Source organism: Aquarana catesbeiana, linkage group LG03, assembly GCF_042186555.1.
Source record: "Aquarana catesbeiana isolate 2022-GZ linkage group LG03, ASM4218655v1, whole genome shotgun sequence".
NCBI lineage: Eukaryota > Metazoa > Chordata > Amphibia > Anura > Ranidae > Aquarana > Aquarana catesbeiana.
This window is the reverse complement of record NC_133326.1, coordinates 677,558,926-677,576,258: the sequence shown is the minus strand read 5'-3', so window position 1 is coordinate 677,576,258 and position 17,333 is coordinate 677,558,926. Positions and strand designations below refer to the sequence as shown.

The window sequence follows — 17,333 nt, the reverse complement described above, 5'->3', positions numbered from 1 at the left end:
TCTCCTCTCCTCTCTTCTCCTCTCCTGTCCTCTCCTCTGCTTTCCTCTCCTGTCTTCTCTTTACTCTCCTCGCCTCCCCTCTCTTCTCTCCACTTCCTCCTCTCCTTTCTTCTCTCCTCTCCTCACCTCTCCTCTCTTCTCTTCTCCTCTCCTGTCCTCTCCTCTGCTTTCCTCTCCTCTCTTCTCTTTACTCTCCTCTCTTCTCTCCACTTCCTCCTCTCCTCTCCTCTCCTCTCCTCTGCTTTCCTCTCCTCTCTTCTCTTTACTCTCCTCGCCTCTCCTCTCTCCACTTCCTCATCTCCTCTCTTCTCTCGTCTCCTCACCTCTCCTCTCTTCTCTTCTCCTCTCCTCTCTTCTCCTCTCCTGTCCTCTCCTCTACTTTCCTCTCTTCTCTTTACTCTCCTCGCCTCTCCTCTCTTCTCCCCACTTCCTCCTCTCCTCTCTTCTCTCGTCTCCTCGCCTCTCCTCTCCTGTCCTCTCCTCTACTTTCCTCTCCTCTCTTCTCTTTACTCTCCTCGCCTTTCCTCTCTTCTCTCCACTTCCTCCTCTCTCCTCTCCTCTCCTCTCTTCTCTTCTCCTCTCCTCTGCTTTTCTCTCCATTCCTCTCCTCTTCTCTGCTTTCCTCTCTACTCCTTTCCTTATCTTTTTCTCCAATCCTCTCCTCTGCTCTTCTTTCTCTCTTCTCCAGTTTCAGTAAATCAACCCCCATGAGTCATTGTTGGACTATACGCCACATAGTATGTGACATATCTGGCCATATCAAATTCTGTGCCAATTCAAAAAAGTAAGAAATAAAATATAAATAAATAAAAACTAAGGGAATACTCTTCTCTTCTCTCCTCTCCTGTCCTCGCCTCTTTTCTCCTCACCTCTCTTTTCTTCTCTCCACTTCCTCCTCTCCTCTTCTTTCTCTCCTCTCCTCTCTTCTCCTCTCTTCTCCTCTTCTTTTCTTTCTTTCCTCTCCTCTGCGATTCTTTATGTCTTTTTCTCTGCTCTCCTTTTCTTTCTCTGCTTTCACCCACTTTCTCTTCCACTCTTCTCCCCTCCTCTTTTCTTTCTACCCTCACCTCTCATCTCCTCCTCTCTCCTTTTCTTTCCTACCCTCTACTTTTCCTTCTTTCTTTTTTTTTTACCTCTCTTTTCTTCTACTTTTTCTCTCTATCTTTGGAAAGGCCCTCTTTTTGTGGAACTATACAGGCACAGGCTTTAAGATAATTGTTTTTAAAAAAGAAAAAGTAAACACATTTTATTTATACATGAGTATTAAAAACAAGAATGTATAAATAGACAATGTAGCTTAAAATGTAAGATTACTAAATATCTTGATATAAAATACAAATGGGGATTTAAAGTCCAAAAAATGATGGGGGAGACAACTGACGCATTTTAAAGATTGCTTCTCTTCTTCAGGAGAAGTCTAAGTCTGACTGAGAACAGCCCATCGATAAGAGATGTACCTTAAAGAGGAGCTCCAGCCCCCCCACTAAAAAATAAAAGTCAGCAGCTACAAAAACTGCAGCTGCTGACTTTTAATATATGGACACAGTGCACAGTACAATATACAGTGCCTTAAAAAAAGTATTCATACCCCTTGACATTTTTCACATTTTGTCGTGTTACAACCAAAAACGTAAATGTGTTTTATTGGGATTTTATGAGATAGACCAACACAAAGTGGCACATAATTGTGAAGTGGAAGGAAAATGATAAATGTTTTTTTAATTTTTACAAATAAATATCTGAAAAGTGTGGGGTACATTTGTATTCAGCCCCCCTGAGTCAATACTTTGTAGAACCTCCTTTCACTGCAATTACAGCTGCAAGTCTTATTGGGGATGTCTCTACCAGATTTGTACATCTAGAGAGGGACATTTTTGCCCATTCTTCTTTGCCAAATAGCTCAAGCTCTGTCAGATTGGATGGAGAATGTCTGTGAACAGCAGTTTTCACGTCTTGCCACAGACTCTCAATTGGATTCAGGTCTAGACTTTGACTGGGCCATTCTAACACATGGATATGCTTTGATCTAAACCATTCCATTGTAGCTCTGGCTGTATGTTTAGGGTTGTTGTCCTGCTGGAAGGTGAACCTCCTCCCCAGTCTCAAGTCTTTTGCAGACTCTAACAGGTTTTCTTCTAAGGTTGCCCTGTATTTGGCTCCATCCATCTTCCCATCAACTCTGACCAGCTTCCCTGTCCCTGCTGAAGAAAAGCATCCCCGCAACATGATGCTGCCACCACCATGTTTCACAGTGGGGATGGTGTATTCAGGGTGATGAGCAGTGTTAGCAGGAAAATCGAGGAAAGCTGGAAGCCGCACACCGGTGTAATGATGAATGCTTTATTTAAAAAGCTAAATCATAAAGAAACACAAAACACTACATTAGAAGCGTACAAAAACAGCTGACGCGTTTCACACTCACGAGGAGTGCTTACTCATAGCTTATGCTGAGCACTGTTAGTTTTCTGCCACACATAGAGTTCTGCTTTTAGGCCAACAAGTTTAATTTTTGGTCTCATCTGACCAGAGCACCTTCTTCCACATGTTTGCTGTGTCCCCCACATGGCTTCTCGCAAACTGCAAACAGGACTTCTTATGGCTTTCTTTCAACAATGTCTTTCTTTTTGTCACTCTTCCATAAAGTCCAGATTTGTGGAGTGCACGACTAATAGTTGTCCTGTGGACAGATTCTCCCACCTGAGCTGTGGATCTCTGCAGCTCCTCCAGAGTTAACATGGGCCTCTTGGCTGCTTCTCTGATGAATGCTCTCCTTGCCCAGCCTGTCACATATTTATTTGTAAAAGTTTTGAAAACCATTTATCATTTTCCTTCCACTTCACAATCATGTGCAACTTTGTGTTGGTCTATCACATAAAATCCCAATAAAATACATTTATGTTTTTAGTTGTAACATGACAAAATGTGGAAAATTTCAAGGGGTATGAATACTTTTTCAAGGCACTGTACCTGTCCAGGCAGCCCGCGATGTCGGCACCCCAGACGATCTTTGTATCGGATGTCGGGTGCAGCCGCCGCCATTCCTGTTGAAGGGGAACCTGACGCTGAAGCCTTTCGGCTTCACAGACGTTTCCCTACTGTGCATGCACGAAGCCCACTGTGCTTTTTTAATTGATCCAGCAGCGGAGGAAGGGGGAGGGGGCCAAATTTCAGAGAGACCGGGCCGCGGCCCCGTCTCCTGGAAGTGGGGAACGGTACCTGTCAAAAACAGGTACCCGTTCCCCCTTCTCCCCCCTGAAAGGTACCAAATGTGGCACAGGAGGGGGGGAGGAGACAGATAAGTGGAAATTCCACTTCTGAGTGGAACTCCGCTTTAAATCCCCATTTACATACCATTTACAGTTACATAGTCAGTAAGGTTGAATAAAGACACCAATCCATCCAGTTCAAACTGTGGTATGTGTGTGTTTGTGTGTATGTGTTATACCAATAGTACATTGTAAATCCCTGTTATGATTGTTAAGATGCCCATCTAATAGTTTTTTTAAACTATTGATGCTCCCTGCTGATACCACTGCATGTGGAAGAGAATTCCACATCCTTACTGCTCTGACAGTAAAGAACCCTCTACACAGTTTAAGGTTAAACTGCTTCTCTTCCAATTTCAGTGAATGGCTGTGTGTCTTTTTAAACTCCCTCCCACTGCATAGTTCTTTCCGTATGCTAGGATTACCACCAGTAAGGTAGTTGAATATCATTATAATATCTGCTCTCAAGTGTCTCTTCACCAGAGAGAATAAGTTTAATGCTTGTAGTCTTTCCCCATAACTGAGGTCCTTCAGTCCCTTTATTAGCTTTGTTGCCTTTCTCTGGACTCTCTCCAGTTCCAGCACATCCTTCCCGAGGACTGGTCCGCAGAACTGGACGGCATACTCAATATGGGGCCAGACCAGTCTTGTAGAGCGGGAGAATTATCGTTCTATCTCTGAAGTGAACCCCCTTTTTGATGCATTCTAATATTCTGTTGGCTTTGCTTGCAGCAGCTTGACATTGCATGCCATTGCTGAGCCTGTCATCTACTAGGACCCCCAGATCTTTTTCCATCTTGGATTCCCCCAGAGGTTCTCCCTCTTGTGAGTAACTTGCGTTCGTGTTTTTAGCACCCAAATGCATTACTTTACATTTATCGACCTTAAACCTCATTTGCCATATAGCTGGCCACCCCATTATTTTATCTATTATTATTATTATACGAGATTTATATAGCGCCAACAGTTTACGCAGCGCTTTACAATGTATAAGGGGGGACAACACAATTACAGTACAGTTCAATACAAAAGGTACAGGAGGGCCCGGCTCGTAGAGCTTACATTCTAAAGGGAGGGGGTGGTGGTACAAAAGGTAATAGCTGCAAAGAATGATGTGATGGGGGTGGCTCAGGGACAGTTATGTGGGTGTGGGATAGGCTTCCCTGAATAAATGAGTTTTTTTAATTTAGGTCTTGTTGTAAGGTTTCCACATCTTCCCGGGAAGTGATTGCCCTGCTTAGCTTTGTATCATCAGCAAATATTGAGATTGAGCGGTTTAGCCCAGGGGTCTCCAAACTTTCTAAACAAAGTGCCAGTTTACTGTCCTTCAAAGTTTAGGGGGGCTGGACTGCGGCCAGTAGGAGTAAAGTAAAAGTAAATGTCCTAGCATCAGTGGGAGTAAACAATGCTCCATGATTGGTATCAGAGGGAAGAATAATGCCCCATCATTGGTGTCAATGGGAGGATTAGTGCCCCCATCATTGGTGTCAATGGGATGAATGCCCCATCATTGGTGTCAATGGGAGGAATAGTAGTATGCCATCATTGGTGTGAGTGCAAGGAATAATGCCCCATTTTTGGTGTCAGTGGCAGAAACTGTCAGCAACAGTGGGGGTATTAATGCCCCAAGGGCCAGATAAAAGCAAGCAAAGGGCCGCATCCGGCCCCCGGGCCACAGTTTGAAGACTACTGGACTTTAGCCCATCCTCTATATCGCATAGTCCCACAAAAAGAGTCTTTTCCAAACATCTTACATATTGTGATGATGGCACCTCCAAACACCATACCAGTATTCAATATACTTTTTCTCTACTTATCCTTTCAATTGCTTTCCATGATGGGGCCATAAATGGACTACTTCCAATAGCTCAATGTCATAGGGCTAATTCTTCTCAACGACTAGAGAAATGTAAGGTGTGGTGGGTCCCCAGTTCAGTATATTTATTAAATGCTAAAGGTCAGAAGAACGAGGCAGACATCGAACAATATCTATACAACACCGTTTTATTTCATTAACTCTTACTTCAAAATGATCACATAATATTTTGGTTCAGCCAATGTAAATGTAGGTGGTCTAGGACAGTGATGGTGGACCTTGGCACCTCAGATGTTTTGGAACTACATTTTTCATGATGCTCAACTACACTGCAGAGCTCATGATCATCATGGGAAATGTATTTCCAAAACATCTGAGGTGCCAAGGTTCACCATCACTGGTCTAAGAAGAGGGATGGGAAAACAATTCAATAAATAAATAAGAAATCCAGCAACTTCCATATATCCCACAATGCCCCAACCTTCTGTTTAATAAAGCTGTTTATCGCCAAAGTCTTTTTGTACCTTTTTAGATCGATAGCTCTACATCCATCTGTTATACTTCCCTTTATTTGTCGGCCCATCTCATGTGTCTTTTCACTTTGTTCTTCTTCATGCAGAATGCTTATTGGGTTCTTCATCTATTTCTTCACCTTGTCCTTATGTATTTCCTTTGGTCAGCCTCTTTCTTGCATGCTTCGAAGTCCTTCTGAGATCGGATATTTCCAAGATGGAGATATCTTGATTGGGGGCTTTATCCCTATATGGACATCATGGATAGAACAGAACTATTCATTCAGAGAACAAGACCAGCCCGTAACCTGCACTGCGTGAGTATACCTCTTCTGTATTTTCAATTTGGATTGTAGAAGGTTAGCATTAAAGTAGAACGATAGGCAAAACTTTTTTTTTCAATTTGGGTAGAGTAAAGGAGGGTTAAAACCTTTGTCAGCTTTCTTTTTTTGCCATCTGTGTCCCATTGCAGAGATTTCCCTTCACTTCCTGTCCTATGGCCAAACAGGAAGTGAGAAGAAATCCCGGCAAATTAACCACTTCCCGCAAACCGACGTTGGTTTGAGGAAATGGGTGTGCGGCTTCACCCTGGTACTGTTCTTAAGAGCGGGCAGTCGGCTATCTGGTGACAATGGCCAATGCGGCTCAGCTGCAGCTTGCCCATTATCACAGGCAGCGGGAGAGGACACCCCCCCCTCCTTCCGCCTTGCGCTGGTCCTCCCGGGAGACCCGAGTCACCAGCCGGCACGTCCGCCGGCTGGCCAGAGAGCTGGACGATGGCGGAATTGGCTTAGATCGGGTCTCCGATGTAAAAACCCTACTACGTCACTAACAGTTTACACGGCTGCCAATGGCGCAGATTTTCAAAAAATCGACAGTATTCAGAAATGCCGATTTTGGTGTTTTGAATACTTTTATGTGCAAAGGGGAGATCCCCTGATCCCTCCATAAAGAGTACCTGTCATCGCCTATTACTGTCAATGGGGATGTTTACCTTCCTTGTGATAGCAATAAAAGTGATCAGATTATTTTTAAAGAGACAGTGTAAAACTAAATAAATAAAATAAATAAGAAAAATTTTTTTTTTTTTAAAGTGCCCCCATCCCCGTGTGCTCGTGCTCCAAAGAAAACGCATACGTAGGTTGTGCCCGTAAACGGTGTTCAAAGCACACATGTGAGGTATTGCCGTGATCGTCAGAGCGAGAGCAATAATGCTAGCACAAGACCTCCTCTGTAACTCTAATCTGGTAACCGTTACATTTTTTTTTAAAGTGTCACTTATGGAGATTTTTAAGTGCCGTAATTCGTCGCCATTCCACGAGCGTGCGCAATTTTAAAACATATTAGGTATCTATTTACTCTGCGTAACATCATCTTTCACATTACACAAAAGAATTCAAAGTGCATTCATTCCCAAAAAATTTAGTTTTTGAAAGACTGCTGCGCAAATATACTGCGACATAAAATATTGAAACAACCGCCATTTTATTCTCCAGAGTCTTTGCTAAAAAAATATATAATGTTTGGGGGTTCTAAGTAATTTTCTAGCAAAAAATACTGATTTTAACTTGTAAGCAACAAGTGTCAAAAATAGGCTTGGTCCTTAAAGCGGAACTTCAGTCGTTTTTTTCAACTTTCCATCTATTAAATCTTCTAAGGCCTTGTTGTTGTTGTTTTAACTTTGCATAGTAAAATATTTTTCTTCTACCAGTAAATACCTTATACAGCCCACTTCCTGTTTCTTGTCTGGTAAAAAGCCTAGGCTTATGACATCATGCACAGCTCTCTCTCCCTCTTGTGAGAGTTTGCCAGGAAGGGAGGGGTGATGAGTCATAAGAGGGCCAATGAGAGCTGCAGGGCTGCACAGTTAAATTGGCTGCAGCCAGACTCAGTCGAAGAAGATTTCTGCAGCATATTTGGCAAGTACAGAATCACAGTATATATAAAATAATATGCAAAGTGGTTGGAGGGAAGCTTCAGAATGGCAAAGATGTTTTTATTACAAATTACTACAGACTGCAGTTCCTCTTTAACCACTTGCCGACCAGCCGCTGCAGTTGTACTGCGGCAGAATGGCACGGCTGGGCGAAGCGATGTTATGTTACGTCGCTTCGCCCTGTGGCCACTAGGGGCGCGCATGCCCCCCAAGCCGATGCGAGTGCCCAGCGGTCACGATCCCCGCTGGGCTCCCGCGATTGCCGCTGAGACACGGAGAACCGGGATCTGTGTGTGTGTAAACACACAGTTTCCGGTTCTCTGAGGGGAGAAGTGAGAGATCGTCTGTTCATACAGAGTTTGAACAGCGATCTGTTATCTTCCCTGCACAGTCCCCTCCCCCCTTCAGTTAGAACACACACTGAGGGAACACAGTTAACCCCTTCACTGCCCCCTAGTGGTTAACCCCTTCCCTGCCAGTGACATTTTTACAGTAATTAGTGCATTTTTATAGCACTGATCGCTGTATAAATGCCAATGGTCCCAAAAATGTGTCAAAATTGTCCGATGTGTCCACCATAATGTCGCAGTCCAGATAAAATCGCTGATCGCCGCCATTACTAGTAAAAAAAAAAAATAATAATAAAAATGCCATAAATCTATTCTCTATTTTGTAGACGCTATAACTTTTGCGCAAACCAATCAATATACGCTTATTGTGATTTTTTTTTTTTACCAAAAATATGTAGAAGAATAAATATCGGCCTAAACTGAGGAAAAAATTTGTTTTTTTATATATTTTTGGGGGATATTTATTATAGCAAATAAGTAAAGTAAAGTAAAAAATAATGCGTTTTTTCAAAATAGTTGCTCTTTTTTTGTTTATAGCGCAAAAAATAAAAACCGCAGAGGCGATCAAATACCACCAAAAGAAAGCTCTATTTGTGGGAAAAAAAGGACGTCACTTTTGTTTAGGAGCCACGTCGTACGACCGTGCAATTTTCAGTTAAAGTGGCGCAGTGCTGAATCGCAAAAAACGCTCTGGTCAGGAAGGGGGTAAAATCTTCTGGGGCTGAAGCGGTTAGGGGAATTCCTTGGGGATCCTCAGCTCACCAGAACAAGTGTAAACAAGAACAAGAGGGGAAGATTTCCCCTCTATTACTTTTCTCTGGATAGCCCAAAATTTGGGATTTTCTTTTACTTTCACTTTCAATAATAATGGTAAACAGGACAAATAGAGAGAGGGAATTTCCCTAATGGGGGCACAGAGAGTACTACAAACTGACAGGGGTTCTAATCCCTCTCCACTCTACCCAAAACAAACACAAAAAAGTTTTGCCTTTAGTTATACTTTAATATGTTTTAGCTATTTTTTATTTTTAGTACCACTCATGCAATTCCCAATAAATAAATAAACAAAAATATAATAATAATAATAGTAATAATAATAAAAAAATAAATCAGAATAAAATCATAAACTGTTATAAATAATAATAAAATAATCTAACTTTTGTTCTTGTTCCATCTTTTAACATTTTATTTGTCATTATCACCATCATCATCATGAGTCCTCTTATGCCGCGTACACACGAGCGGACATTACGGCGGACTTTGCCCGGCGGACTTTTCTATGTACTTTCCGACGGACTTTCTGAATGAACGGACTTGCCTACACACAATCCACCAAAGTCCGTCGAATTCGTACGTGATGACGTACGACCGGACTAAAACAAGGAAGTTCCTAGCCAGTAGCCAATAGCTGCCCTAGCATGGCTTTTTGTCAGTCGAACTAGCATACAGACGGCGGACTTTTCGACCGGACTCGATTTCAACGGATAAATTTTAAACAAGTTTCAAATCTAAGTCCGTCCAACTTTTGAGAAAACAAAGTCCGCTGGAGCCCACACACATCGAATTGTCCGACGAAATCCAGTCCGCCGGGCAAAGTCCGCCGTAATGTCCGCTCGTGTGTACGCGGCATTAGTCTTCTAATGCCCCGTACACACGGTCGGACTTTCCGACGGAAAATGTGCGATCGGAGCATGTTGTCGGAAATTCCGACCGTGTGTAGGCTCCATCGAACATTTTCCATCGGATTTTCCGACACACAAAGTTGGAGAGCAGGATATAAAATTTTCCGACAACAAAATCGGAAATTCCGATCGTGTGTACACAAATCCGACGGACAAAGTGCCACGCATGCTCAGAATAAATAAAGAGATGAAAGCTATTGGCCACTGCCCCGTTTATAGTCCCGACGTACGTGTTTTACGTCACCGCGTTCAGAACGATCGGATTTTCCGACAACTTTGTGTCACCGTGTGTATGCAAGACAAGTTTGAGCCAACATCCGTCGGAAAAAATCCTCGGATTTTGTTGTCGGAATGTCCGATCAATGTCCGACCGTGTGTACGGGGCATTAGACTTTTTTTGCATAGCTGAGTGATATAGTTTGGTCATTGTGTGTTCCGGGTCTCCCCCAGAGTTTCCAGAGAAGCCTTCCAGGCAAATTCTGGCTGATCGGTCATAACATTAGGACCACTGACAGGTTAGGTGAATAACATTAATTATCTTATTTCATCTGAAAGTTGGTGGGATATATTAGGGATATTAGGGACCAAGTGAACATGTTGTAACTGAAGTTCATGTGTTGCAAGAAAAAATGAGCTTCGCAATTTGTTGTGTATGGGGCTGCGTAGCCGCGGACCGGTCGGGGTACCCATGCTGACCCGTATCCACAGCCAAAAGCACCTACAATGGGCACATGAGCATCAGAACTGGAGCACAGGGCAAAGGTGGCCTGGTCTGATGAATCACATTTTCTTTTACATTATATGTATGACAGGGTACATATGCGTTGCTTACCTGGGCAAGAGATGGCACCAGGATGCAGTTTTTTTGAGACACGGCACGGCGTTACTTTAACTGACAATTGCGCGGTCGTGCGACGCTGTACCCAAATAAAATTGACGTCCTTTTTTCCCCACAAATAGAACTTTCTTTAGTTGGTATTTGATCACCTCTGCGGTTTTTATTTTTTCGCTATAAACAAAAAAAGGCCAACAATTTTGAAAAAAAAAAACACAATATTTTTTACTTTCCGCTGTAAAACATTTTCCATAAAAAAATTTAAAAAATCTAATTTCTTCATCAATTTGGGCCAATATGTATTCTGCTACATGTTTTTGGTAAAAAACACAAAAAACGCAATAAGCGTATATTGATTGGTTTGAGCAAAAGTTATACCGTCCACAAACTATGGGATAGATTTAGGGACTTTAAAATTTTTTTATATTTTTACTAGTATTGGTGGTGAGCAGCTATTTTTAGCGGGGCTGCGACATTGCGGCGGACAAATCTGACACTAAGTGACACTTTTTGGGGACCAGTGACACCAATACAGCGATCAGTGCTAAAAATATACACAAAATATACACTGTCACTGTATAAATAACACTGGCAGGGAAGGGTTTAACATCAGGGGTAAGCAAAGGGCTAAATGTGTTCCCTATGTGTGCTTTCTAACTGTAGAGGGAACTGCTTTGACTAAAGGAAAACAGAGATCCCTGTTCCTTCTTAGCAGAAACATGAGACCTCCATTTTCCTTTCTAGCAGAACAGCCTTCTGCCTCTCTACGAACGATCGGCGGGTTCCTGGCGGCCATCGTGGTGGCTGGACCCGCTGATTGGCTCCTGCTGGGTCCAATCACAGCGGGGGAGGGGCTCTGGTGGCGCACGCGCATGCCCGAGGGCCGAAGACAAGAATCACTTACAGGTACGTAATTTTGCGCTAAAGTGCCGCCCTGCCGCAGTAAATTTACATGGGGCAGTCCTTAAGCGGTTAATCAACACTGGGTTTTTATTTTTGTTAAAACAAACGAGAAAAGACCGAAAATTTTGAAAAAAATGTAGCATATTTCATAGTTTGTTATAAAATTTTGCAAACAGATAATTTTTCTCCTTCACTGATGTTTGCTGATGAGGCTGCACTGATGGGCACTAATGAGGCGGCACTGATAGGTGGCACTGGTGGGCACTGATGAGGTTGCACTGATGGGCACTGATAAGTGGTACTGATGGACTCTGATAGTGCGGCACTGAAAGGCAGCACTGATAGGTGGCACTTATGGGTGACACTGATAGGCACTGACAGGCAGCACTGACAGGTGACACTGATGAGTAGGCAGTGATAGGCACTGATTGGCAGCACTGATGGGCACTGATTGGCAGCACTGTTGGGAACTGTTAAGATTGCACGGATAATCAGGACACTGATAATCAATGCCCTGATTATCAGTGCCGATGTCCCTTTGTTTTTTGTTTTTTGAGTCATTCGTTATGATCGAAATTCATAAATTGGTAAATTCGAAAATTCGTAAATTCGTAAATTCGAAAATTAAAAAATTAAAAAATTTGAAAATCCGGAAATTCTGAAATTCGAAAATTCTGAAATTCGAAAATCCAAATATAAGAAAGAAACTCCGAAAATTCTAAAGAACGAAAATCCAAAAATTCAAAATAATAACGAACAAACTAACTAATAATAACTAATTATAAAATTATAGGTATTGGAATTTCCTTTCAAATTTGGCTGTTAGTAAACGTAACGAATACAAATTTATCTGACTTTACAAAATATGCAAAATAACAAATGCCCTATCTAAACAAATGGAACGGAATGAATTATTATTAATAATAATAATAATAATAATAATAATAATAAACATTTATTATTATTATTATTATTATTTTTATTTATTATTATTAATTAGTTACGTTCCATTCGTTTAGATACGGCATACGTTATTTTGGATAATTCGTGACTTCTGATAAATTCGTATTCGTTACATTCACTAACAGCCAAATTTAAAAGGAAATTCCAATACCTATAATTTAATAGTTAGTAATAGTTATTATTAGCTAGTTATTAATTCAGATTTTTGAATTTACAAATTTTCAAATTTACGATTTTTCAAATTTACAAATTTTCAATTATTCAAATTTACTAATTTACAACAGTTTTTCGTTTATGCGGATATTTCCCAATTAACAAATTTGTTGAAATTTGTTAAAAAAACGAATTTGGAACAAAACAAATTGCACATGTCTACTAGATTGTTAATTACACCTTTTAATGCTCCCTTTTACATATGTTTACCTTTGCACAAAAAATGGAAAGGTGAACGTACGCTGTACACCCTCCCCCCCACCTCCTTGGCCCCCGATGTTCTTACCCCTGTGGGTCATTAGCCGCCACTGCAGCCGGTGCGGCGGTCCAGGGATTTGAAAGTTCCGCCTATTAAACCGCCATTAAGCTTCAAAAAAAAAGTGTGTATTACAAGGCGAAAATACTGCAAAATTGTACAAAATGGTCTTGGAAGTCCCAGGCAGCCCTGCCTGATGAGATGATGGGGCCAAGCTTAGGTGGTCAAGAAACAGCTGAAGCAGAATTCTGCTTTTGCTTGTTTTCTCCAAGAAGCCTTTTTTTTTGTATTCATTTTATGGTTATACTTTAATGCTTGTTTTTTTTTTTTTTTTTCATAACTTGAAATGACCGTCTTGCTTTTATTCCACCAGATTAAGTCCTATGGATTACAGCTGGTTGCAGACCATGATATACACTATAAAAGAGATAAATGCTGATGATCTACTCTTACCAAACGTAAAATTAGGATTCCAGATGTTTGATTCATGTACGCACACTGCCCAGGCCTTGTGGGGGACATTCTGGACTCTGACTGGAAGGGAACACCCCATCCTCAACTACCAGTGTAACCGGAAGATCCCTGTGGCTATTATTGGCGAGGCATTGTCATCGTCCTCCATTGCGATGGCCACCGTGTTGGGAACATACATGTACCCCCAGGTAAAGTCACAGTGGGCTTGATTTGCTGAAGGCAAATGGGCTGTTAATTTTGCACGGGAAATTGCGCTTTGCAAGAGAATTATCCCCAGATCTTAGTGAATGTGGTAACATTTATACTTTGCAAGCAATACCCAATCTCATGCAAAGAAAAACAAAATTAAAATAAATGCACATGATTGGATGATGGAAGTCAGCAGAGCTTCACCTCATTTACTAAGCTGCTACTGTGATCTTCACCAGCTTCTGGGTCCTGTACTGAATGGCTGCTCTGCTGCTCGGCTGCAAAGTGGACACAGGGGGGCGTTAGCTCCTGTTTTCACAATGTTGTTTTGGATGCCATTACTTTGATTGGATGAGGTGGAGAGGTTGGGTGGTGATGTCACAATCTCCACCTCATCCGACCAGAAAACACAGAGGTATGGGACCCAGTAGCTAACAGCAATCACTGTAGTAGTGGTGCCTACTACAGTGATTTCCAGCTTACAGGGGGACCCCACAGGAAAGGCACATAAATACTTACATTGATCCAAGCTCAACCAATGTATCTATGTAAAAATTGCCATGCCTGGATTTCAGCTTTAAAGTTACCCTTTCCTTTGCCCATGATGAGCAGAGTCAAAGGGTCATTTAAAGCCCAACTCCATGTTTTATGGTTCAAGGTTTAGGAGTGTGTCTATGGGAATGTTTGACCATTCTTCCAGAAGCACATTTGTGAAGTCAGGCATTGATGTTGGACGTGAAGGCCTGGTTCACAGTCTCCGCTCTAATTCATCCCAAAGGTGTTCTATCAGGTTGAGGTGAGGCCAGTCAAGTTCCTCCACCTCCGCCAGGCCTTCTCATCCAACATTGGTGTCTGACCTCACAAATGCTCTTCTGGAAGAATGGTCAAACATTCCCATAGACACACTCCTAAACCTTGTGGACAGCCTTCCCAGAAGAGTTTAAGCTGTTATAGCTGCAAAGGATTGGCCAACTCAATATTAAACCCTACGGTCTAAGAATGGGATGCCATTAAAGTTCATGTGCGTGTAAAGGTAGGCGTCGCAATACTTTTGGTAATATAGTGTATAGGGTATATATACCATAATTTCAAGTGTCTTTCAGCCAGCACTTGTCCAGGGTCAGTGGTGAGTGGTCCTCACTGCTGCAAAGAACGCGTGTCATTTTATGCAGCAGTACTGTGAACCCAGTGGGTCTGAAGATGCACTACCAGGGGGCATGTCCATGATGCCCTGGGTCCATTGAAATGGACTGTACTACACTGGACATCATTCATCCCAGAATTGGACTGAATGCAGGGGGCAGCACCAGGGCGGAGGTGAGTATAGCAGCTAAAGCTGCATTTTATAACCGATTTAATGGAACCAAATGGTTGCCTTTTTCTGTGTGCCTGGGAGTTGGGCATTTTCTGTCTGTACATCTCCATGCCATCCTTCATCACAGTTGTAGTTTCTGTGTACTGGGTGGGGGGGGGGGGGATGCTCTCACTCTTTGCCATAAGGTCATTGTCTTCATCTTTATTATCATCATCATCACCATCAATCTTCTCCATTGTAGGAAACCACCATGCATTGGGCAGAGTAATGCCCCGTGCACACGATCGGAAATGCCGCCAGCAAAACTTCGATGAGAGCTTTTGGTCGGGAAATGTGTGTATGCTCCATCAGACTTTTGCTGGCGGAATTCCAGCCAGCAAAAGATTGAGAGCAGGTTCTCTATTTTTCGGTCGGAAAAAGTTCTTATCCGAAAATGCGTTCGTCTGTATGCAATTCGGACGCGCAAAAAAACACGCATGCTCGGAAACAATTCGACGCATGCTCGGAAGCATTGAACTTCATTTCCTCGGCTCGTCGTAGTGTTGTACGTCACCGCGTTCTTGACGGTCGAAAGTTCAGAGAACTTTGGTGTGACCGTGTGTATGCTAGCCAAGCTTGAACGGAATCCCGTCGGAAAAACCTTCCAAGATTTTTCCGGCGGAAATTCCGCTCGTGTGTACGGGGCAAAAGTCAAATGGGCCTATTTGTAAGTGAGAGTCAGTTAGGGAAAGCAGACGTTATAGGAACAGAGTTAGGGGATCCAGGACAGAATGCCTTCTTTTGATACTGGTGTGGTCTGTGTACAGTACATACATTGTCATCTTCTCAGATATAACCTCTCGCTCCCCCAAGAATAGCATGGAGGCACAATACAACAACAAAAGATATTACAAGACGTTAGTGTTATTGATTCTGAATTCACTACTCAGAAGGTCTTTAAAACACAAATGTATGTCTTAAAGATGCATCTTATATCCAAGTGCATACATGGATATAATAGACTTGTTTATGACTGTCTGCTAGTTTATACATATCCACACACAAAAAAATTATTTTGTATAATGTATTAATGTCTTTTGTATAAATGTGATTTTAATAGACTTTTTTTTTTATCCTCCACTGAAGATAAGCTACGTGTCTTCTTTAGGATCCTTGAGTAACCGCTTCCTCTACCCATCATTCTTCCGCACCATTCCTAGTGATGAAAAACAGGCGCAAGCCCTGTCCAAACTGGTTTCATACATGGGTTGGAATTGGGTTGGGCTACTCTCACATGATGAAGACTATGGTATTCTTGGGTCTCAAGTTCTCAAAGAGGAGCTCCAAAAACTGGGAGTTTGCCTTGCTTACCATGAAATTTTTGGCCAAGCGACTTCCCAAAGAAAATTAAACAACATTGCGGATCTTGTTGTTCGGTCATCAGCTAAGGTTGTTATAATATTTTCCAGAGACCCTGTGATTCACCCACTGATTGAGTTACTGTTAGGCAGACAGGATGTCAAGCGGATTTGGTTGGCTACTCAAGAATGGGCAAACTCACCAATTCTTCAAACGAAATGGTATAGCAGCATGATGATGGGGACCCTTGGTTTGTCTTTGCATGAAGTGAGTATGCCTGGGCTTAAGGAATTCCTTCTTGATATCCGTCCTTCAACTGCCCTTCCTCAAGATATCTATGTGAAGAACTTCTGGGAAGTAGTTCAGGAGTGTCGCTGGCCGAACTCCAGTTCAATTGAGAACAATGGAACTGTGTGGTGTACTGGGGAGGAGAAACTGACTCGTTTCAGAACCAACCAATATGTGTATGATGAATTTGATTTTAAAATACATTATTTGGTGTATAATGCAGTGTATGCTGTGGCCCACACACTACATGACATTATCTTTAACTGTATGTTGGGCCAAAATGCCACTCAACAAGGAGAATGTGAAGTTCAAAAAACCATATTGCCCTGGAAGGTACACTAAACCTTTTTCTGTTTAAATCATTTTCATAAATTATGATTGCATTATCTGAGCTTTAGTTATGTGGTTATCCTGTTATCTAGCTTATACAGTATATCTACTATTTAGATTTGTTGTAATAATGGAGCAACATAACTGGTGGCAAACCCCGAGATAGTACTTTTTGGTTAGGCTCAAGGAGACACTCTGCCTGTTTATCTCAGTTGTACTTGCAGAAATTGGGCTGGTCATCAAGAACTATTGTACCCAAGAGACAGCTGCAACAGCTCACACTCCCCAACACTGTTGCTGACCAAGGCCATTGCACATTTCGTTTGCCTGTGCCTTAAAAGCATTTCAGGGGGCTTTCATCTTACTGGTTATTTACCAGTTGGCTTGTGGACTGACGCTAATCTTCGGTCACTTTTCTCCCAATAAACAAATTAAATAAATATACAATCAGAAAATCTGTTTACCTATGTGTTCAGCAATTAGAATTTTGTGTGTTGTTACCTCAATCAGATATTCACACTATAGAATGGGACACCAAACAGGTCTTGTGTGTGCTGTGTTCACAAAACTTTAGAAAGTAAAACAGTTGTGAGCAAAAGCTAGTGAACCCTTGGGAATTTACTGGATTTTGGCCTGAAGGGCTAACAAAATGATCTATGACTTTCAA

The 17,333-nt window shown here is 42.0% G+C and overlaps 1 protein-coding gene across 1 annotated transcript in view; it reads left to right on the top strand.

Annotated features, from left to right (window-relative positions):
- Nucleotides 1-17,333, top strand: part of LOC141134105 (extracellular calcium-sensing receptor-like) — a 46,036-nt gene that overhangs the window by 13,892 nt on the left and 14,811 nt on the right. Inside the window, exons 2-4 of the mRNA XM_073623690.1 lie at nt 5,702-5,911; nt 13,106-13,394; nt 15,836-16,669. Coding sequence (XP_073479791.1) covers nt 5,702-5,911; nt 13,106-13,394; nt 15,836-16,669 — 1,333 coding nt within the window. The remainder of the gene's footprint in view (nt 1-5,701; nt 5,912-13,105; nt 13,395-15,835; nt 16,670-17,333) is intronic.